Source organism: Lepidothrix coronata, unplaced genomic scaffold (assembly GCF_001604755.1).
Source record: "Lepidothrix coronata isolate B3197 unplaced genomic scaffold, Lepidothrix_coronata-1.0 Scaffold110, whole genome shotgun sequence".
Taxonomy (NCBI): Eukaryota; Metazoa; Chordata; class Aves; order Passeriformes; family Pipridae; genus Lepidothrix; species Lepidothrix coronata.
This window is the reverse complement of record NW_016690290.1, coordinates 3,018,125-3,040,329: the sequence shown is the minus strand read 5'-3', so window position 1 is coordinate 3,040,329 and position 22,205 is coordinate 3,018,125. Positions and strand designations below refer to the sequence as shown.

The 22,205-nt window shown below is 57.3% G+C and overlaps 1 protein-coding gene across 9 annotated transcripts; it reads left to right on the top strand.

Moving 5' to 3' along the window:
• The first annotated feature begins 1,751 nt into the window (after positions 1-1,751).
• On the top strand, positions 1,752-21,978 carry KIFC3 (kinesin family member C3). Of its 9 annotated transcripts, XM_017824204.1 has the most exons (21): positions 5,990-6,460; positions 8,110-8,255; positions 9,501-9,648; positions 11,813-12,009; positions 14,238-14,303; positions 14,870-15,019; positions 15,106-15,345; positions 15,566-15,739; positions 15,868-16,015; positions 16,103-16,233; positions 16,325-16,436; positions 16,653-16,834; positions 16,913-17,017; positions 17,249-17,379; positions 17,950-18,073; positions 18,522-18,651; positions 18,763-18,992; positions 19,655-19,789; positions 20,132-20,240; positions 20,487-20,515; positions 20,709-21,978. In XM_017824204.1, exons 1-20 carry the CDS (start codon positions 6,376-6,378, stop codon positions 20,489-20,491), a joined length of 2,748 nt encoding a protein of 915 aa, XP_017679693.1. In that variant the 5' UTR covers positions 5,990-6,375; the 3' UTR covers positions 20,492-20,515; positions 20,709-21,978. The 9 variants fall into 9 exon arrangements, 8 of the variants coding, with proteins under 8 accessions (XP_017679691.1, XP_017679688.1, XP_017679689.1 ...); XM_017824202.1 differs by adding an exon at positions 1,752-1,774 and having other exon boundaries at positions 6,346-6,460; positions 20,132-21,978; XM_017824199.1 differs by adding an exon at positions 5,486-5,572 and having other exon boundaries at positions 6,346-6,460; positions 20,132-21,978.
• The last annotated feature ends 227 nt before the right edge of the window (positions 21,979-22,205 follow it).

Here is a 22,205-nt window from a genome sequence, read left to right as displayed (position 1 = left end):
CTTAATAGAGTGCAGTTTTCTTCACCATTGCAATTGCACCTTAGAAGAAAAAAGAAAAAGATAATTTGGTCCCAGTTAGGTCCATAACAATTAAATAAGCTCCAGTAAGTTAAACCAGAAAGACCTCAGGCTTTCTCCTTGGTGAGTGGGAAGCTGTGATAGGATTGGGTGGGCTGGAATGCTCTGGCTCAGTGTAGATAATAGCGGGAAAGAGATCACCCAGCAGTGCACAGAGGTGGTGGGAGCATCCCCTCGGTGCTGGGGAAATGGGACTTGGATGTAAATGGGCACCTGAGCACAGCTGAGCCGGTGCATCCCTGGGCTGTGGGCAAAGACCTCTGCTGAAATCCACCGCTGCTGTGGGGCTCTGAGCCGTGCAGTGCAAGCACAGGGACATCCATTATGTATCACCCGTGTCAGTAATCCATGGGAAGATAATGTTTCCAGCCCGCTGGAGGACTCCTGGTGCCAAAAGCTGCAGAGCAGTGGTGTACAGCATCCCGTACACGCCCGCGCTGAGACACAACAGCACAAGTGGAGCGGCTGGACTGTGCCTGCTGAGCATTCCTAGGGCACCTTAAAATCCAGAGGCAGCACGGAGTGAGCTGAGGACCTGATGTGCCAGGAGGGAGCTGCAGTAGGACTTTGCAGATAGGTTGATATCGAGCAGTCAAAGCCAGTTAGCGGGAAAGCTATTTAATTCCACCGGTGAATATCCCGCGTCGTTTGCATATTCATGTCTTTGTCGGGTGCAGCTCTCGCGTTGCAGTCAGGATGCAGCTGAGCCCTTTGCATGCTCTACCCACCATCACAGTATTTTCCTTCACGTGGCTGCATTTGCTTTATGACCACAGGGATATTTCCCTCTTCCCTGTAGAAGCTCTTACTGATTTACCTCTGCCCATGCCTGAACCAGCTGGATGTTGTTAGTTAGCCCAGCATTCCTCCAGCCCCTGCCCCAGCATGGCAGAGCCACTTCAGTCCTAAAACTCTATCCCTAAATTATTCAGAATTACTGCTTTTGCTTCGTTTCTTCTCCAAAGTCAAGCACACTTGAGAGGGCACTAAAAATAAATGGTTTTGCTGAGCACTAAATCTATTTCTTAAAGGAGAGGGCTCCCATCCCTTCTGCCTGTGCAGAGGAAAGCCTAAGCCTGTCTTTGCACACCCTGACACTGGTGAACTAGTAAAATCCTGAAAAGTTGCCTGCCTGCAGCTTCTATCTTCAGACATTTCTTTATCTAAAAAGAATTGTGTAAAGCACCCAAGGTCCCATGGGGAGAGTCCAAAGGACACCCTGTAACCACCGGCTGGGGCACCACTGGTAGGCTCCTGCCAGACCAGGAGCTCCAGGATCTCCTCCTGGGGTGCAGCCACCTTTCCAATAGAGCCCAAATTTTTTATTTGCTGGATAAAATGGCCTGGATGGCATTTACTTGGTATCCAACTGCCCCCTTGCTGGGTCTGCTCCAACCAGAATGGGCATCCCCCAGCCAGCAGAGAGGGTTTAGCCTCGGCAGGGACACCTCCTGCTTATTCTTAGCCTTGTTTCTAAGAAGTGCTTTATAAGCAGGAGCCCGTGTTGACTAATGCCATGAAACATTAATGACTTAGGAGGTGAGCTGCAGCCCTCCCACAGAGCAGCTCCCAGCTCCCCAGCAGCCGGAGAGGCACAGGATGAGCCCAGCAGTGCTTTGCATAGGGGAGGCACAGGCATTAAAGCCAAACCCAAGTTGTACCTGAAGCCAGCTGAAAAATATGACAAAGATAAAAGGTAGGTAAAAGGGAGACAGAGGCTGATGTATGCTTAGATGGCTGTGCATCGCAGTCCGGGATAGGAAATTCGGAGGGGCGGAAGAGCCGCCCACCTGGTGGCTGCTCCACCTCACACAGCACTGCCCTGGCTGCCTGCACAGCAGAGGTTTTCTCTACCTGAACACAGCAGGCTGAAAAAGAGGTTGCTTTTGTCATTTGCTTGATATAGAGGAGATTTGCATGGGGGGACATGGGAAGAGCTGAGCCGTGGTGTGCAGCAGCTCCCAGCCAGAGCTGCCGGCTCCTTGGTTGTGGTTCCATGCTGCCCTGGGCTGTCCAAGCCCAGCCTAGCCAGCTCACAGGACTTGGTCAAGGAGGGCTGATCTGCAGAGCCCCCACTACCGTCCAAAGCAGCATCCCAATGTGTTGGATTTTGGAAGAAATCCTTGCAACACCTCTCCCCAGCTCCTGCTCTTCACCCAGTTCCACACAACCCTATCTTGAGGATCAGAGCCTCAGGGTTGAATTAATTCAGCTAGTGAACTTTAAAATGAGTATTAAATTTCTCAGGAGCATGCTAAGACTTAATTAAAACTCCTGTCATTGTGTGAAATGGCAATATAGGAATGTAGGAATGCAGGGGTTTGTTCCTGCTTTGGGAAGTGTTTCATGTTGGCTTGGCAAGCTGTGCCTCAGCAATGCTGAGAAATTCCCTCATCTCCCTCCTCGAGGAGGAGCGAAATTAGAATAATTAGCTGGTTTATAATTAATTGTGCTCTGGGGACACATTCTCACGATGTCTGGTGCTTCTGGTGGGAATTTTCTACAGGGAACATCCCAGTATACAGTAGACTTCAGGTATCAGGTGTGCTCCCGCCTGCATTCCTGGACCAAGTTATCACGTTGCTCAAAGGGAGGGGAGGGGGAGTCACATTTTTTTCTGGCATTTGGGGTATTTTTTAGCTGTCTTACACATGTAGGTTAAATATTTGCTCAGGGCAGAACAAATGTCCAATGCAAAGGGCCCCACTCAGTGATGTGTTTCGATCGCTGGAGCTTCCCCTCACCCAAGTAAAAGGCAAATTAACCTGCCTGACTTCACAGCACCACAGCAGCAATGCTTTTCAGATACAGCACAGGCTGGGCTAAAAGCAGAGCCAAACCCACACCAGGGTCACTGTCCCCTTGCAGCATGCCCCGTGGCAGGCTGGCACCGCTGGTGCCATGCATGGAGGGCAGCTGTTTCAGCACTGATGGTCATTGATATATCGAGCCTTTCCACTACCTGCTGGGTGCTGCCAGGAGGGTGCTGCTGGCAGTGAGTCCTGCTGCTCGCTGCCTTTTCTCTGCCTGCCTGCAAAGCAGCATTTCTAAAAATACCTCCAGCGATGTCGTCAGCCGGTGCTCGCTCAGGTCACGGAGACATGACAGCCAAGAAAAGGAGGACGGGAGCATCGCTGGGGGACCAGGCTGAGACTATTCCAGCCAGCGTAGGTGAATCCCTGCAGAGAAGGGGGTGTGAGCAGGCTACCTGCTGCCTCCACAGGCTCCCATGCATCCTCACTGCCTGCAGGCCCCCCGCACATCCAGCAGCAAGTGGGCGTCCCCTGGGATCCTGGAGCTAAATAGCATTACTGCACAGGGAAAGGGAGCTGGTACCTGGCCACCAGCGTGCATCCAGAGTAACCCCACTTCTGGATCCCTGGAGATCCTGTTCCTGTTGTGCTGGGGCTGTCACAGAGCCACGCTGTCCTTGCCAAAAAACAGCCCTGCAGCTGGGAGGAGTGGGTTTTGTAATGCTCACAGGTGACTGTTTGAATAGGGCTGTTGGCACAGAACCCTTTCTTGCATCTCGGATTTTGCTCCATGCTTATTCATTAAGTTATTCTTCTAAACTGGGGAATTCACGCATGTGCCTGCCTAATGTAGACTTACTTGATGTAATTGATACAACTTACGTGCTTTGCATAATTGCAATAGCATTAAAAACCTGAAGCATTCAAAAGCCAGGAAATTACTTACCAGTTAAAGTCATTTACATAGGCATTTATTTCACCCTTACAGCTTGTAAGTGAAGTCAGTGGTGATATGGCTTTACAGTCGCTATCAGAAAGGGGAAAGTAACTTTACGTGTGTCAATATTACCCCCAAACCAGCTGAAGGAGCTGCACAAATAATGGGGTACTTATGCAAATCAGCAACTGCTTAGGGCCTCAAGGGGTACCTGCATGTACATATGGATGTGTGTCTATAGGCACACACGCCTATATCCATCCCTGCCAAGGGCTCCATGCTGGGAATGCCAATAAACCTTCGATGAGGGGAGGGGGAGGAGGAGGATGGGAGGGTTTCACTGGCTGTGAGGGGATGGCAGCTGCAGTGCAGAGCTGGAGGCAGATGCCAGGCCAGGATGGCATTGGCTTCTCAGGGACGAGGCGCTGTGCCAGGGGCATGGGGACATGGAGGTGACCCTTCGCAGCCCCCTTTCCGTGTGGTGAGTGGCTCGAGCAGCCTGTCACCTCCACTGAACCCCTGTCACACCCTTCCATGTAGCTGGCTCGTAACAGGGGATAGGGCAGCATCTCCTGGGAGGTCTCTGAGTACGTCCAAGAGGTTAACGCCAGGATGAAAGGACAAGGCTGAATCCTGCTCCAAACCCAGGCAGAAGTGAGTGAAAGGCTGTGATTGAGTGTGGCGAGGCAGGAGATGGAGGACACCTGGTCTGAGGGGAGCACACCCTCCTGGTGGGCAGAGCCGTCTCCTTCCCAGCTCCACAGAGTTGGCACCCCTGCATCCCCAAACCCACGTGGGACATGTGCCCCACAGGTCAGCCTGCCATCAGGCGGATGTGAGCCATTGCTCTGGGCACCCGCCACCATCACTGTGGATGCCAAGTTCAGCTTTGTTGTGGGAAGTATCCTGTACTGCCAGTTCATTACCATGAACAAGTTATGAGTGACTTGTGTCACCCAAACCAGCCATTATCATGAGGGCTGTGTGTGCAATACAGGCACGTAGATACAACTCACACCCTAAAAATGCTTAAAGCAGGATTTTCTGTTGCCTTTCTTGACACCAGGGCCTGCCTTTGGAGAGGTCTTGGCATGTCAGGCTGTTTTCTCCACGCCTCTGGGTTAGAAACAGGTTTTTTTTCATTTGAAATCTGTGTCCCCAGGCCCAGTGAGCCTGGGGTGCTGGTTGGCATCGTTGCCAGCGAATACACTGGCGTTTGGGAGAGCGGGGACATGACAGATGAGGGCATGTTTTGTCACCTCTGGTCCTCGCTGTGTGGGTCACCAGCACCATAGTCCCCACGGTCCCCCAGGGTCACCCTGATGAGCCATGCTGGGGGGGTGCACAGGTGGGACGTGGTTACACTGAGACTCCCCAAAGAGCACCGGGATTTGGGGCGGGAAGGGCAGGGACATACCGCGAGTACCCGGGACACACCGAGAGCCCCTCCAGGGCTCTGACAAGGGAGAGTCGGGGAATCACGAGGGCGTGGGGCTCCCCCGGGAAGGGCACGGGGGGACACCGGGGCTGCGCTGAGCTCTCCGGGCTCTGGCGAGAGGGATCGGCGGTGTCCCGCGGACGCCCCGGGAGCTCCCGCAGCCGGGGCGGGGCCGCCCCTCCGGAGCCCCGAGTGCGGGGTGGGGCAGCCCCCGCACCACCGCCCGCCGGGGGGATTCGCGGGTTTCCACGGCAACGAGCGCGGGGCGGAGCTCGGCTCCTCCGTTACCGAAGTGCCCGGGAGGGCGGGCACGGGGCTGGGACCGGGGCTGGCACCGTCCATCGCCCCGCCACAGCCCCGCACCCGGTGAGTGCCCCGCGGGGGCGGCACCGGCACCGGTGGCGGCGGGGGGGGCCGGGCTGGGCAGAGGCTCCCTTTGTCTGAGGAGCTGGGTGTGCCGGCACGGAGCACCCGGGGCGCGGCGAGAGCACGGCTCCCCGTTAGCCTGCGGCGGGCAGCGCCACCGGGACCAGCACCGGCACCGGGACCAGCGCCGGGGGGGCGCGGGGCGGGGCTGCGCCTCCTGCTCCCTGGGACCGAGACCGCGACCGGGACCGGGACCGCCCCGCTGCGGCTCCCGCCTTCCCGGAGCCGCCGGTCGGGAGAACGAGGGACCCCGCGGAGGGCGGGCGGGCGGTCCCGGGGCTCCGCGCCCCCTTCCCCGCCGAGCTGGCCCCCGGTGCGGTGTGTGCGGGGCGGGCGGTGCCGTGCCGGGCGGTGTGTGCGGGGCGGAGCGGGTGGTGCGGTGTGTGCGGTGCCTCCCGGGTGCGGGGCTGCCCGTAGTCCCGGAGTTCCGAACTCCCTAAGTTAGCCCCAGCCCGAGGTTAGGAGGGGCCTGGAGAGGCTTCGGGAATGAGTAAATTAATTACAGACACTGTTTATGTCACATCCGCCGGGAGCACGGAGGGAGCCCGGGGCTGTCGCCTTTTCGGGAGCGAAATCGGGATTGGTGCAACTTCCTGCGGGTTTCGGGAGTCGCGACCGGTGTTACTGTCGTGGTTTGCCCTGGCACGGTCCGCTGGGATTCACGGCTGGACACAGAGCACTGCTGAGATGTCCGTCCTTGCGCTTCTCTGCAGAGGTGCTGCTGTACTCGGGACCCCCGTGCCATGATTACATCCCGCACAGCCTGGGATCTGGGATCCGGGCCCTCCTCCGGAGCCGTCTGGAACACGAAGGACCTTGTCCCGGACGGTGAGTACGGCGCGGTGGCTTGTCCTTGCCCCTTGGGGCTCAGCCTGCCGTGCTCACGCCCTGATCACTGGGGAAGGAGAGGCTGGGAACAGGCCAGCCTGCATTTTTCACATTTCTTTCCGGATGAAACTCAAGATTTGAGAAACGGGGACTCGGAAGCAGGCACAAAGCAGCGGACAGCCAGGGGGAGAGCAGATGAGCAGAGAGGGCTGCCTCCATCTCCCTCTTGGCCCTTCCGAGCGACAAACTTAGGGAGAAAGGTTAAAATTTAACATGTAAGAAAGAGAACGGGGCGATCTGCATGGCAGGGCAGACATAGGGCCCTTGCCTCACCCGGCTTCGTCTCCTTGGAAGGTCTTATCCCTCCCCAGTGCATGGACCCCGTGGGTGAGTTGAGTCGGGGTTTTCCTCCGCGTCGGCTGAGCTGCTCTGCAGGCGGGCGGGAGGCTGCTTGCCCCAGCCTGCAGCCGCTTGTTGGAAAAGAGCCCTTCCCACCTCCCTTCCAGCGGTGCCAAATGGATTTTGGCAAAGCAGGGCGATGAACCCCCTCTATTTGAGCTTTTTTTGCTGTTGGCTTCAGCATTCTCCATCCCGATGTACTGGCAGCCGCTTCTCCGGACACTGCTGCTTCCCTGGCACTCAGGCCATTCCAGCCAAGTGCTGATTGGCATCAAAGCCTCCAAAAACGGGGTTTTCTGGTGCTTCCTCTGCCCAATGGCTGCCGCTGCCCATGCCGGGGATGGGGAACTCATCACCTTTTATCGGGGCATTCGCCAACGCTTTGGAAACACACGATTTTCCCGGCGCGTGCGAAATGTTATGGATAATTAGAGGCTGGGAAGAAGTCCAGAGTGATAGACTAACTTCATCAGGGCATGTCTCCCTCCAGACACTGCATCCACCACAGGCCAAACTGCCTCTGGATGATTTTAGAGAAAAAACTGCATTACTGAGGTTTGATTTGTGGGTTGCTGATTTTTTTCCTGCCTGCTGGAGAAGAGATTTGGCTGCCTGTGATGGTGGCAGCGCTTGTGGCAGGCAGGTGTGGGGGGGAGGGCACAGGGTCCCCAAGCAGTGGGACATAGCCCTTGCCAGCTGCTTTTCCTGTAGCAGAGGAGGACACAGCCGTAGGAGAAGGCTCTTCGAGTTGCTGTTTTTCTTCTGTGTGGCTCAGCAGGGCAGGAACTGCTGCCCTGGCTGCTTTCGGGTTTGGCTGCCTGACAAATAAAGGAAATATTTGGGGGCAGTGGAGGGAGGTGACGCTGTCAGGGTCCGTCCGTCTGGTTTCGGTGATGCAAGCTGGCTTTGGCAGCTTTTCCAAGATAGGATCTCAGGAAGCGGAGCAGCTTGGCAAGGGGCAGAGCTGGGGTGTCCCTGGTGGGGGGACAGATCTGGTCCTGCAGAGGCCAGACGGATGCTACACCCTGAATTCTCGTTACTAGTCATTGGCAACCAGTCTCCGCCCCCCGAAGGGATAATTTTTCTAATTAACATAATTAACATTTTTAATAAAAGTCAGGCACCATCTCTGCCACACCGGTGCGGTGGCGGCGGCAGGGAGGAGGAGGCGGCTTTGCTGAGCTAGGCCAAAAGCTGTGTCCATCCTGGGCTCTCAGGTTGATCCAGTGATGCTCTTTGCTCCATCTCAGGCTGCGGGCAGGACAGGCTCAGTACTGGGAGCGGAGCAGGCACCTCTCCCCGGGTTCCTCTGCTGCCTACTCTGCTTCACCATAAAATCCTCAGTGTGAGCTGGCCAGACGCTGCAAACCCCCGTGGGCTCTGCCGGGCTCTCCAGGTGAGGAGCGTTGAGCCAGCTGTGGCTTGGGTGGGGAAGGCAGTTTTGGGATGGGGGGGAGGATGCCCCGCACCCAGCTGGGCCATCCCTCAGTGGGAGCTGTCTGGTTCCCCTGCTCACTGCAGCCAGTTTCTGTCTGGACCCCAGCACCACGTGCCTCAAGCGGAGCTGCTGCCCTGAGTAGGGAGGGAAGAGCATCTCCTGGGAGTCACAAGGCATCAAAATTGCTGGGGAACAGCCTGGAATAACATTTTCTGGGTCACTTATGGGTCATGATAACAGGAGAGCTGAAGGCAGAAGTGTGATAAGGAAATGCAGTGCCGTAAGGTGGTGTTTGCCAGTGGGATGGAGGAGGAGGAGGTGGAAGGGTGCCACAGCCAGGGACAGTGTCGGGACACCGTGTACTGGTGTTGCTGCCACTAGTTCATTCTGGGCTTCGGGTAAATCAATTCAAATTCCCCTTCTTTGAAAAGAAGAAAAACACCTTCTTATCTCACACCAGCCTCAATGAATTCCCTTCGGCAAAACCCTCCTGGAGTCTCAGATGCAGAGGCACCGCAGACACGCGGCTTTTCCAGGAGAATGCTGCCACCACCTCCTTCCAAATTATTCTCAAATTACTGGCATATTTGCCCTTCTGCTGGGGTGAGACAGGTTTCCCTGGTCTGCGGGGCGATGCCACAGGCTCTGAGATAAGATATAAGTAAGAAAAGGCATTTTTGACCAGGGCAAACTCAGCTGATCGTCACCTTTTATCTCAGCTTTTCGAAAGCTCCTTCCAGATTTCTTCTGATTTTTTTGGAGCTGGACTCCATCCCACTGGGCATGGCATTACCTGAGCCACAGCTCACAGCAAGCAGCTTCACATTCAACCCTGCCTGCAAGTCAGGGTCATTTTTTAAGGCCATAGAAAGAAAAATAATTAATATTCAGTATAACTGCATGGCCAGTGCGAGAGAAGGAGTTGTTTATGGGGAGAACTAAAAGCAACATGATAAGTTCATTGTGTCAGCTTCCCAACACCCAACTCCCTCAGAGGGAGGGTTTTCCCTGAGCCCCACTGTCCCATCCTCTGCTCTGCCCTCCTTGCTCATTCCTGACCAGCCCAGTGGTGTGCTGGCTGCTGGCACCATGTCCAGCACAGTGTGCCCAGTCGCTGCGTGTCACCTCTCCTCTTTGACGTGTCACCTCTCCTCTCTGACATGTCACCTCTCCTCTCTGACCTGTTTCTTCTCCTGGACACAGGCCCTGCGGGATACGGCGTGCAAGCGGCGGGAGGAGACCCAGCACCGGGACCTGACACCAGCCACGGAGGAGCCGCTGGCATCCCCCTGTGAGCCAGCAGCTGCCACAGCGGTGCAGGCAGCCTCCACCATGAACCTGGAGAAAGCAGGTAAGGGGACAGCCAGGATGCAGCGGTGGGCACTCGGGAGGAGGGATGGGACAGGATGGGATGGGATGGGCACTTGGTACCTGCCGGTGGGTATCGGGCAAACCTCTCCTCTTTGGGGGTGCACACAGACATGCAGCTGCCTCGCGGGGGGGACAGGTCACAGTAGAAATCCAACACCAGCCAGCTGATGGCTGGTGACAGGGACCAATGAATTATTGAACTGGATGAACAGAGCAGATGAGCTCCACTGTGAGCTCCACGGTGAATCCACTGCTGTTTCCTCCTGCTTAAGGAAAATGTAACGTGTGTGGAAATCCTTGCAGTGTGCGCGGCTGCACCGGGGTGGGGAAATCCTGTGGTTTCCTGTCTTTCTCTGTCAGGACTGGATTGTGCAGGCTTGTCAGGGTGCATCTCAGGAGCTGCTCCTGACATGATCCCAGGCTGCATCCCAAAGCAGCTTCTTGGGGGGGGGGCTGCTGGGAAGGGGCAGGGAAGCAGGAGAAAGGGGGTCTGTGTGGCAATGATAACAGGGCAGAGCCAAGGAAACAGGCATCTTTCCTAACAGGTTTCAGAGCATTTGGGAAAGCAGGAGGGTTAGTGTGCCATGCCTGCTGCACTCAGACCCCTCATCACCACCAGTGTGTCTGTCCAGTGGGAGATGTAACAACACAGGATGACATCTCGTCTCCCATGGATGCTGTCACAGGAAGAAGGTGCTGGAGTGTGGGGGAAGGCATTATCTGTGTGGGATTTCCCTGCCTGGCAGTTTGACTTGCAGCTGAGTGTTGCAGCTCTGAGCCTGGCTCTGCCTTGGGTCCCAGCCCAGGATTAGCATGGATGATGTGTGCAGACATGCCGTGTGTCCACAGGAGCCTCCTGCCTCCTGTAATTTTTTCTTATCCCTTCACACTCCCCAAAGGGTGAGAGCTGGAATTCCTGTCAGCTTTGGAAGTTTTGGGGTGGGTTTTTTGTGTTTTGGTTTTAAAGAGAAGACCACAGTCCCCTGCCTGAGCTGGGCTGAGCTTTCAGCACAGAAAGAAAATAAAACTGGTTCCTAGCAGTGCTTTTTTGGGGTATCCAGCCAATGGCAGGAGGACAGAACCCAGTGATGTCTTCTGCAGCCACTGCTGGATAAGTTCCATGGCGTGCTGTCAGCAGCAAAGCTGTGGTTTGGTCCAGCATTTCATTTTTTTTGCCTGTTCTGCTGCCTCCTTAACTCCATTTAAAGGTAGAAAGTCTGATTCACGGACAAAAAACTCTTTCTTCTTGTATTCAGGACATTTCCCATGAAGCAGGCAGCACCCTCCCGCGGGCAGCACAGTGATTCCCAGCATCAGCTCCTGCCTTTTGAAACCTCAGGTTTCTGGTGGCAGCGGATGAAATGCATGGCAGGCAGGGAAGGGCGCCGGGCAGCCGGGATCCTGGCCACCAGTTCCCTCACCACAGTGCTTCATCCCCACGTTGGGAATGAGTCAGGCCAGCTCATTGCTTCTTGGGAACTACCAGGTCATTTGGTAGGCTCTGATGTACGGCCAGGTTGGCTTCTGTCAGCACTGGTGGCTCTATTAACATGCAGAAAACGATGTTTAAAATAATACCAGGAAGGTTAGAAAGCCAAACACGGGAGGATTGGGCAATACGGCCATTCAGAGTACCCGTGTAATTTTCCTTCAGCTTCCATTATGTTTGTGTGTAGTGACGCAGCTTTAATGACATGATCACACGGGTTTTCCACCAGCACCTGCTCATTCAGAAGAAAGGATGCCGGGGTGAATCAGCGCCGTGGTGAGGGCGGTTGTTATCAGAGCGAGGCGGCAGCATCTCAGCATGTGATAGGGCTGGGTCACCACGCAGTGGTGTGGGCAGGTGCTCTGTGCTGCAGCCTGGGATGCTCTGCTGGCATTGGCACATCCCTTTGGCTCCTACCCTGCCCTGGGGCTCAGCTGGCCGGACCCCACCGTTAGCCCAGCCTGCTGTGGGTCAGCACCGTGGCACTCGGGATGTGCCTCCAAATATGTCACTGTTCTCTGTGGGACTTGTGCAAGTGCCACTTCCTGTGTTCTCATCTCCACCTCAGCCCCTGGGGACTCTCCCCAGGGCTGGCATTTTGCTCCCCAGTGAGGTGGCCAGATCCTGACCGGCTCCGTCTTTGATCACCCTGCAGGAGGGAGGCTCTGCAGTGGGAAACGTGCCAGCCTGCCGGCAGCCCGACCCTTCCCAGTGATCCAGAAGGTGATGGCCTCCATGGCACACCTGCAGAAGGAGAAGCTGCAGCTGCAGGAGGAGCTGCTGGGGCTGCAGGAGAAGCTCGCTGCCCAGGAGAACGACGAGCTCTCCCTCTCTCTGCAGCTGCAAGGCCAGGTACGGTGGGGACAGAGCGACACAAGGGGGTCTGTCAGGGCCTCCAGCCTCAGGCTGTGGCTTGGCTGCAGTGCTGTTGTGTGCAGTTAGTGAGGGTTGCACTTGGAAAGAGTGTAGGACCTCCATCATAGAGCATCTCCTTTGCTGCGGCACGTAGGGATGATGTGGGAGCCGGGTGTTCCTGAGCACTGGTTTTGGCTGTGCCTCCCTTGGGATGCTTGCAGTCCCCTGAGTGACACCACAGTAGTGCTGGCAAAGGTGTGTGGCTCCGTGACGTGGCTGAGAGGGCTTTGGGCGTCAGGATGCAGCCCTGCAGCAGTCATCCCTCTGCCCAGCACAGGACGGCTGCCACAGGATCAGCTTGTTAGACCAACCCAGCAGTTTAATTTTAGTGACTCTCAAGAGACAGGAGGTGGAAAGTGAATGTGAAGGCACGGAGTTGTTTGAAGAAGGGATGGGTTTTGGCCGCCACGACCAGACCTCCTCCAAAAACCATCTCCTGCGCTGATGCAGGCGCATTCCCAGCACAAGGACCTGGCTCGTCCCAGGGAGATGGAAATTCTGGCTGCTCGTAAAGGGATTTGCATGTGGCTGTTGTGGAAGCTGTTGCAGTCAGGTTCTGCTTGTTCCACGGGTGTCAAAAAGGCGGAGGTAATTGTCCTGCATTTGGTTGGCATGCTCTGCATGACACAGGCGTGAGCGCGGCAGGAGCCGGCCCCGCGCCGGCCAGTTCGGCAGCAAGCGCAGCCGACACCGGCCGGAGTGAAGAGCTGGCCCAAACCTCCAAAGCTTGGGGATGGCCGGGCCACGGCTTGAGCCAGATCCGGCTGCCAAGGAGTCCCTGTCACCTCCAGAGAGCAGGATGCAGCCAGAGATGCCCGAGCAGGTAGGGGGTGGAGGTGCATCGGCATTTTTGGGCACCGCTGGCACAGGGAATGGTGGGCAGGCTCCGGCGTGTGTGCCGACTGGCTGGGCTGGCGGATTCCCCGGAACAAGTCGTGACTCTGTCTTCTCAGTACCTCCCCTCTCTTAAAAATACTTACAAAAATACCTTAATAGTCTCCCTTGGTGAATATGGAAATAGGGTTTTCCCACTAAAGCGCTCAGCCCCCCTGTGGAGGGAGGGGGATCCCGATGCCATCAGGGAGCAGCCGCATTCCCCCACCCGTGGCTGTGGAACCCTGGGCCGTGCCCCACCGAGCGCGGGGCACACGGAGCTGCTGCCCGTTGTGCTGCCATCTGTGCAAGGGCGCGGCTTAATAACTTACCAGATTAATTATAGCCCCGTGTCAGCACATCTGCATTGGTTATTAATCAGCAGTTCGTAAATTATGGTCCACAGAGGGCCGGTTGCTTAGAGAAAAAGCTGGTTATTGGAATGGGGCAATACCCAGGCACGTCCCAGTGAGGAGTTTGGCAGCTTCCAGGAGTAGGGAAATGGGGAGCTGGGCTGGGATCTGGGAGATGGTGGTGAAGCATGCAGCCAGGTCCAGTTCCCTCTGGGGTAAGCTCCGGGGCAGTAGTGATGCTCACCCAGCAGGTTTATGGCACAGGGACACGGGACAGAGCAGGTGAGCAAACCCCATTAAAACACAGTCCATGAGACTGCTGGCTTCACCAAACACTCTTTGCTGCTGTTTGTTCAAATAACTGCAGATTTTGGGAGAGCCTGACTGGTCCCTGCACAAAAAAAAGTTGAGGATTTCTGAAATCCACCTGGTTTTGCTGGGAGGGCAGCCTGGTCCCATAAGATGGGCAGATGCCCAGATGGGGGTGGCTGGGGAGCATCCTCCTGTCAGACTCAGACACATGGCCTTCTTGAAGAGCTCCTGCTCCCTCTTTGTCCCAAGATAACTTTCCTAGAAGGAAAAACAGAGAAGGCAAAACGAAGCTATGTTGTGAGGGCAGGACAAGGCACTTCTAGCTCTTCAAACACTGATTGGTTTGTTTTCTCCCTTCTCCAAAGATGATGCCTTTTTTTTTAATGATGGTTTCTGCTAATGCTCAACATGGACAAATTATACCCATGGTTGAACAAGGTCAAAGCAAGGCTTTCATTAACGCTTGTTTAAATCAGGTCGTGTGAATCAGGCGCTCAGAGCCAGGTGGAAAATTAAGGCATAACAAAAATGTGAGACAGACTGGATGTTGGTGGCTGGGGTGGCACCACAGGGTCTCCTCCAAAAGCTGCTGAGGTGCTTCCTGGTTAACCTGGTCTGTGTTGACAGGTTGAAACTCTGAAGGCGAAGGTCCTGGAGCAGGCGCAGGAGATCGGCCGGCTGCGCTCGGAGCTGGTGAGCTGCCACTGGGATCAGGCTGAGCCACCTTTGCCTGCAGGGACACTGGAGCTCTGGTTCCTGAGGAGGAAGAGGGCACGTGGGGTCACCAAAGGTGGACTAAACCTCCCCAGGGTCACGGTTTGGACCCTCTGGGCCTTGAGATACTGAAGGACAAAAGTTTGTGGGATTTTCTGTCCAACGCAATGTTGTGCCAGTGTCCCTGGGATGCAACAGGTAAAGCTCCCTCGGCACTGTCGCTCTGCAGTGGGACGTGAAAGTCCCTCTGGGGCTTGGGGCTGCCTGGGCTCAGTGGGGGGCTCTCTAACATGGCAGGCTGGGTCTCTCATGATGGAGCAGGCTGAGGCCTCCCTGTTGCTGCAGACTGGGGGCTCCCTGGGGTACAGCAGAGTCAGGGCTCCGAAGTGGCAGGAGACTGTGGCTCCCTGAGCATGGCAGGTTAGGGGTTCCCTGAGGCTGCAGGCTGGCGACTGGCTGGTACAGCAGGCAGAGGCTCCCCAGGGCAGCAGCAGGCTGGGCTCAAGGGGTGCATCAAAGTTTCATCTGCTCTTCCATCCTGGCAGGGCGGCACAGATGCAGAGAAGCACCGGGACCTGCTGGCGGCCGAGAACGAGCGCCTGCGGCAGGAGATGAAGGCGTGTGAGGGGGAGCTGCGGGAGCTGCGGCGGCAGCAGCAGCAGCAGGCACCGTGCCGGGACTGCCACCACCGCCAGGTGAGTTACTGGTGGCGGTGGCGGTGGTGGCAGAGTGACAGACACCTGTGGGTGACACAGCCTTGTCTGCCATGTTCTGGGGCCAGGAGAACGCTGAGCTGCAGGAGCAACTGTCCCAGCTGCAGCGAGAGGCAGAGGAGACGCGGGCCAAGCTGGTGGAGCTGGACCTGGAGGTGCAGCAGAAGACGAACCGCTTGGCCGAGGTGGAGCTGCGGCTCAAGGACTCCCTGGCCGAGAGAGCCGAGGAGGAGGAGCGGCTCAGCCGGCGGCTGCGGGACAGCCAGGAGACCATCGCCAGCCTCAAATCCCAGCCCCAGCAGATAAAGGTGAGCACCATGGAGCTCTCCATCAGTCCTGGCTGGGCTGGGTGCCTCGCAGTGCCCAGTGGCTGCCCTGCAAGTGCCACCTATCTCTCTGCCCTGAGTGCATAAGCACAGCACCATGATTTCCTAAATTATCTCCCCCTGGGCAAACAACAGCTCCATTCCAGGCCCCTCGAGTGCTGTTTCCCCAGTACATCCCATCTCTGGGTGCTTTTTTCCCCAGTATATCATCAAGACGGTGGAGGTGGAGTCAGCCAAGGCAAAACAAGCCCTGTGCGAGACCCAGTCCCGAAACCAGTACCTGCAGGAGCAGGTGGGGATGCAGAGGCAGGTGCTGAAGGAGATGGAACAGCAGCTGCAAAACTCCCAAAAGACAGAGGCTCAGCTCCGAGCTCAGGTCTGGGTGTGACAGGTGTAAATCAGAACTCACCTCGTGTTCCCTGCCTGCCTGGTGCTCGCCAGGTGATATGGTTTGGCAGAGGGTGGGCACCAGATCAGTGTCACCCTCCTTTGCTCTTCTCCCAGATTGTGATGTACGAGGCTGAGCTGGAGCGGGCCCATGGGCAGATGCTGGAGGAGATGCAGGCGATGGAGGAGGAGAAGAACCGTGCCATCGAAGAGGCATTTTCCCGTGCCCAGGTGGAGATGAAGGCGGTGCACGAGAACCTGGCAGGTGAGGAGGGTGCAGGGGGGCTTGTGGGGTTGCCTGATCAGTGCTGGGGGGTCATCACCTGCCCCTCACCCTGCCTTGTGCCTGCAGGTGTCCGGACCAACCTGCTGACGCTGCAGCCGGCTCTGCGCACCCTCACCCACGACTACAACAGCCTGAAGCGTCAGGTCCGCGACTTCCCCCTGCTCCTCCAGGAGACCCTGCGCAGCGCCAGGGCCGAGGTGAGTCCCCCTGGAACCACCACCCCGTCTCCCCTCTACGCTGAGTGGAGATGCTGGGGGCTTGCTGAGCCGCTGGTCTCCACCCCTGCAGATCAGCCAGGCCATCGAGGAGGTGCACAGCACCAACCGGGAACTGCTGCGCAAGTACCGGCGGGAGCTGCAGCTCCGCAAGAAGTGTCACAACGAGCTGGTGCGGCTGAAAGGTGTGCGGGGAGTGTGGCAGGTCCCATGTGGGAGAGCCTGTCCCTGAGGGGGGGCAGGATGGACAGGGGAGCATTCCCATGAGGTGCTCGGGTTGACAGCGGGATGCTTCAGTCTGCAGCGTGCTGCAGCGTTCAGCCTGCCCAGTGTTTGATGGTTACTGGGGGTGGCAGCAGGATGTGCTGGGCCTGACACCATCCCTGCATCTCTCATCCCAGGAAACATCCGCGTTTTCGGGAGAGTCCGCCCCATCACAAAGGAGGATGGTGAGGGCCCGGAGGCAGCCAATGCAGTGACTTTTGACACCGATGATGACGCTGTCCTGCACCTCCTGCACAAGGGGAAGCAGGTGTCCTTCGAGCTGGATAAAGTCTTCCCCCCACAAGCATCCCAGGAGGAGGTGGGTGCTGCTGTCCACACTGCTGGTGTGAGGGGAGGACACAGCCACCTTCCCCTGACCCTCCCCTGTCTCCCCCAGGTGTTTCAGGAGGTTCAAGCCCTGGTCACCTCCTGCATTGATGGCTACAACGTTTGCATCTTCGCCTATGGGCAGACAGGGGCAGGAAAAACCTACACGATGGAGGTGAGTTTGCCTGGCTTTTCTTCCATCTTCTTCCTCAGCTTCCCACCCCATGGTGCCAAGTCTCAGCACCCTCCACTAAGCATGCTGGTGGCCAGCTCAGACCCGGTGTGCACCAGTGATGGTGACTGCTGCTCCACAACAACCCCCTGGGCTTTGTTTCTGCTCAGAAAAAAATACAGAGTAAAACACAAGAGGGTGTTTTTCCCCCCATTTCTCACTCCAATCCATCAGGGAACGGCAGCAAATCCAGGGATCAACCAGCGGGCCCTGCAGCTCCTCTTCTCCGAGGTGCGGGGCAAAGCAGCCGACTGGGATTACACCATCACCGTCAGCGCCGCCGAGATCTACAACGAGTCACTCAGGTACGGGGAGGGCGGAGAAGCTTTTTGGGTGTCACCCCATGCTGCTCTCCCCTCCCCATCCCACCAGCCCTGCCTTGGCCTCACAGCTTGTGCCAGGGCCTTAGGTGATGTGTTTGGCCATGCAAGGATTTATTTTTAATTTATTTTGGTGCACACCGCCCTTCCCACGAGCTCCAAGACTTACACAGGCTCCCAGCCCTGCCATCACTCCCACTCCCTGGCCCTGATGCAGCGGCTGGGGCATCCCCCTCTCCACCCTTGCCCACAGATGCTATATTTAGGACTTTGTAACTGGGAGCTGGAAACGTGAGAAATATTTTCCTCCCTTGTCCAGCCTCAGGCAGGAGGGGCTAGGAGGATCCTAGGAGCACATCCATTAGAATAATGGGGAACAGAGTTGGGTGAGAGCAGGCACATGAGAGCCAAGAGAGCTGAGGTCTATAAATAGGTTGTGCAGCTTTCCCAGGAGGAGACGGCTGCTCTGGCAGTGTTGGCACACAGCCCTGAGCCACGGAACGGATACCAGCACTCCCCTGGGATAGGGATGGTAACGGGTGCCCCTTTGCCCAGGGACTTGCTGGGGAAGGAGCCGCAGGAGAAGCTGGAGATCAAGCTGTGCCCCGATGGCAGCGGGCAGCTCTATGTGCCCGGGCTCACCGAGTTCAGGGTGCAGAGCGTGGAGGACATCAACAAGGTGCGGGGAGATGGGGGGTGGTGGGTACAGGAGGGTGGAACTAGGGGTGCAGCGAACCCGGGGAGGGGTTTTTGGTCTGTGACCCCTGGATCTAGGAGCATTTCTGAAGCCCTGGGGAGCAACAGAGACCAAAATAGGTCTCTGGATGTGATGAGAAGGTCACTGTCCCATGGGGTGAGCCACAGGGGGTTAAAAATAAAAGCATGGGGCCCAGAGTTCCTGAGGGATTAGTGGGATGCGGCTGTCACCACAGTGCCCTGCCTGTCACCCCCTGCCTTTGGTGCATCACCCAGGCTGAGATCTGACAGTGGTCATCACAATGATGGACCAGGCACCCCCTTGGGGGTGCTATTGCTCAGGTTACATCTCCAGGTGCCCCTGGATGAGAGGGTTTGTCGTGGGATTGGGCCAAACTGGCCTCACCCCCCAACTCCCTGGACTCCCCCAGGTCTTTGATTTTGGCCACGTCAAACGGGTGACAGAGTGCACCAACCTGAACGAGCACAGCTCTCGCTCCCACGCCCTCCTCATCATCACCGTCCGTGGCCTCGACCGCAGCACGGGGCTCCGCACCACAGGTGGGTGCCACGGGGCAAACCCCTCCCCAGAGCACCTGGGCCGCAGCATCCCAGGGGTGTGTGGGGCCGGGCACTGATGCCAGCCTGGGGGGTTTGGCTGTGTGTCCTCAGGGAAGCTGAACCTGGTGGACCTGGCAGGCTCGGAGCGGGTCGGGCGGTCGGGCGCGGAGGGCAGCCGGCTCCGCGAGGCGCAGCACATCAATAAGTCCCTCTCCGCACTGGGTGATGTGATTTACGCCCTGCGCTCCCGGCAGGGCCACGTGCCCTTCCGCAACTCCAAGCTGACCTACCTGCTGCAGGACTCGCTCAGCGGCGACAGCAAGACCCTCATGATGGTGCAGGTAGGGGCTGGGCACCCAGTGCCTGTCAGCATTCCCACGGCCAGTCAGTGTGGGTTTTGGGATGAGTTTGGTCCCTTCTTGCTCCAGTGCTGGGGCAGGTGGGAGGGTTGCTGGAGGCAGGAGCTGGGCTGGAACCAGGGGCCAGGGCTTGCCCATGGGGACATCTGGTCTGCAGCTGCAGTGCCAGAGGCAGCTCTGTCCCCATCTCTGCACCCCAGAGGCCGAGGGATGGGAATGAACTTGAGAGATCCATGATCCTGCCCTCCCCGCCTGCACATGGAGGCCATCCCTGTGGGCACGATCTCCTTGCATATTGTCATCTCCACATCCCCTTTTGCTGGGAGGATTTTGAGTTCTGGCAGCTCCTCCACCCCTGTCCTGTGGCCTCCCAACCCCGGCTGCCTGTGCCCACAGCGAGCCCCCACAGGGGCTGCCCAAGCCCCTGCCACCTGCCACAGCTATTCCCGGCTGTCCCTCCCGCTGTGGCGGTTGGTGACAGGGGATCCAGCTGGCCCAGGCACGGATGGACAGAGCCATCCCGGGAGGGGCAGGTTAATAATAGCATCTCACCGGCCACCATCAGCAGGTTTGCCGGGGGAGGGCCCCGGGATGCACAGGCAGCTGCCAGGGTGACTTTTCTGCCTGCTCCTCCCTGCCTGCAGGTCTCCCCCGCCGAGAAAAACACCAGCGAGACGCTGTGCTCCCTGAAGTTTGCCGAGAGAGTTCGCTCCGTGGAGCTGGGTCCTGTCTCCCGCAAGGCTGAGCTGGCCTCCTGGCCCAGCCAGGAGCAGCTGGAGGTAACCAAGGAGCTGCTGGTGCCTTTCCTCTTCCCCCTCACTCCAGGGGTCCCCCTGTTTTGCCCCCACACGTTCCCCAGGGCTTTTGGATGTTCCCCTGGAGCCACCTTTGCTGGGGACCATCACCTGGTGGGATGTGGGTTGTCCCCAAGCAGAGGTGTCCAGCAGATGCTGCTACTTTGGCTGTTCCAAGCCATGTTTTGCAGTAGCCCGTAGCACCCCCAGAGCATATTTGGATACCACTACCCAGGTGGGCACAATCTGCCCATGAGCCCATCCCCATTCCTTCCCTTTGAGGACTGGCATGGACTGACCCTGGGTCTGTGTCCCATCTCCTTCCAGGGTGACTCACCGGGTTCTGCAGCAACACCTGGCCGGGGCCACACATCCCACAGCCCAGGGCAGCTCTCCAGTCGCTCCGCCTCCATCCGCAGGAAGCTCCACACTTCAGGTGGGTGGTGGGGCACCTTGGGAGCCCATATGGGGTCCCTCCATCCAAGGAGGCTCCCACCACAAGCCCGTGGCAAAGCCTGCATGAGGGAGTGAGCAGATTCGTAATCAGCTCATTAACTAATTGCTAATTAGCCATGGTCAGCACTTCCCCAAGAGCACCCTGGTACAAAGCTGCTGCTGGCGGCTCAGGGGGTGTGGGGAGGACAACGCCACCAGGCTGAACTTCTCTCCCCTTTGATTTCAGCCTGACTTAGGGGCAGCCGTGGCTGCCAGGTGAGTGCCTGCGGCGGGTGCTGGTGGAGGGCTCTGTTTCACCCGCTTCCCAGGCAGGGCAGGGCTGCTGGGCTGTGCAGGGATGCTCCTGGGGATGCTTGTGGTACCAGCTCCTTGCTACAATGCTGCCAGACGGGGCTGGGGCACTGGTGGCTGTGTCCCTGCCTACTGTGACCCACGTGTCTCTTCCCAGGGAAGCTGAGGTCAGTCCCACTGTGATAAGTGCCAGCTCCCAGCTCGGGCACCAAACCCACTCCAGGACCCAGCCCCTCACAGTGACACGGAGGTGGCTGCTGGAAGAAATGAAGGCTTCAGTGCTGTTCCCTTGGTCACCAGGACCTGTGACCTGAGGGTGATGGCACCTCTCACAATGAGCAATACAGGACCAGGGTCTCCCAGCAGCCAGACCCCCCTCTCAGGGTGGGGGACAGTGGTGCTGGGCAGGAATCTGCCCCCTCAGATGCTCAGCTATGTGACAGTTGTTTTTAGCCAGAGCGGGGAGCTGCTGGGTGCTCCCTCCATCTCTCCAGCTTTGTTTTTACAATGAAACTGGGTTGGAGGGGGTTCTTGGAGCTGGAGGGCGTGCTTGGAGCCAGGCTAGCCCCTGGCCATGCCTCTGCTACCCCCACAGGGCCAGCCTGGCTATGGCTCCCCCACGACTGCACCTGGGCAACTGCCCGTTGTCTTTCAGAGCAGCATTTCCTCCGTGGTAAGTCAGAAAAAAATTCCAGCAGCTCCTTCCCCCGTCGGTTTCTCAAGCCCTGTTGTTGCATGAAGGCCCCTGGTGCCGTGCATGAGCCGAGCTGCCGTTCCTCGTGGTGCCAGTGCTGCCAGGCCCCGGCACAGACCCGGAGCGGTCGCGGGCCACCTGTGTTACACGGCACCAGGGGGGATTTCGCAGTCTCGAATGAAGCTATTGTAAAGTTATTTACCAGTTGTCTTGTCAAGAGAGATCACAGTGTGGTCGAGATGAAAGTGTTTGAAATATTTATGCCTGTTTACATGGAATGGAAAACTAATGGAAAACAAACAGAAGTACCCCAAACCTCCAGCACAAAAGCCTGTTGGCTTATGTATGGGGATGGCAGCTGGCAGGGGCATGGGAAGGGGATGGCAATGCCCGTGGTCCTGAGCACCCACCTGTGGGTACGTTTTCTCCTGCTGCAAATACCTGCTGGATGCACTGATGGCTCCTTCCACCACGGCCCTCTCCTCTCACGCTTCCACAGCATATTCTATTTAAAAACAAAAAAAGGGAAAAATAAATTTAGCCTTTTGTATGATTAGATGTTTCTATGTATTTTAATAATTAAAAATTATCCTGTTTTGTAACAAAACTTATTTTAAATAAACTGTTAAAGCCAGTCGTCCTCTGCTGCTGTTCTTGAACCCTGCTTGGCATGGGGTGGGTGCTCCTTCCCTTGCTCCCAGCATCTCCCCTAGGGCTGGAAAAGCCCATCCCATTCCTTCCCTTGCCCCCGGGCCAGCCTGGCTGTGCAGACCCCCCCTGATTGCAGCCATTGGGCTCCCATGATTAGCAGGAGAGTGAGTGGTTAAACCCTAAGTCAGCCCCAATGCTGCCACGTCCTGGTCCTGCTCCACCTCCTGGTCCTGCTCCACCTCGTGCTTCTCCCAGCTGAGATCTGCTGGAAGCTCAGCAGGGAGGGAGATCTGCTTGGGGCCAGGGAGA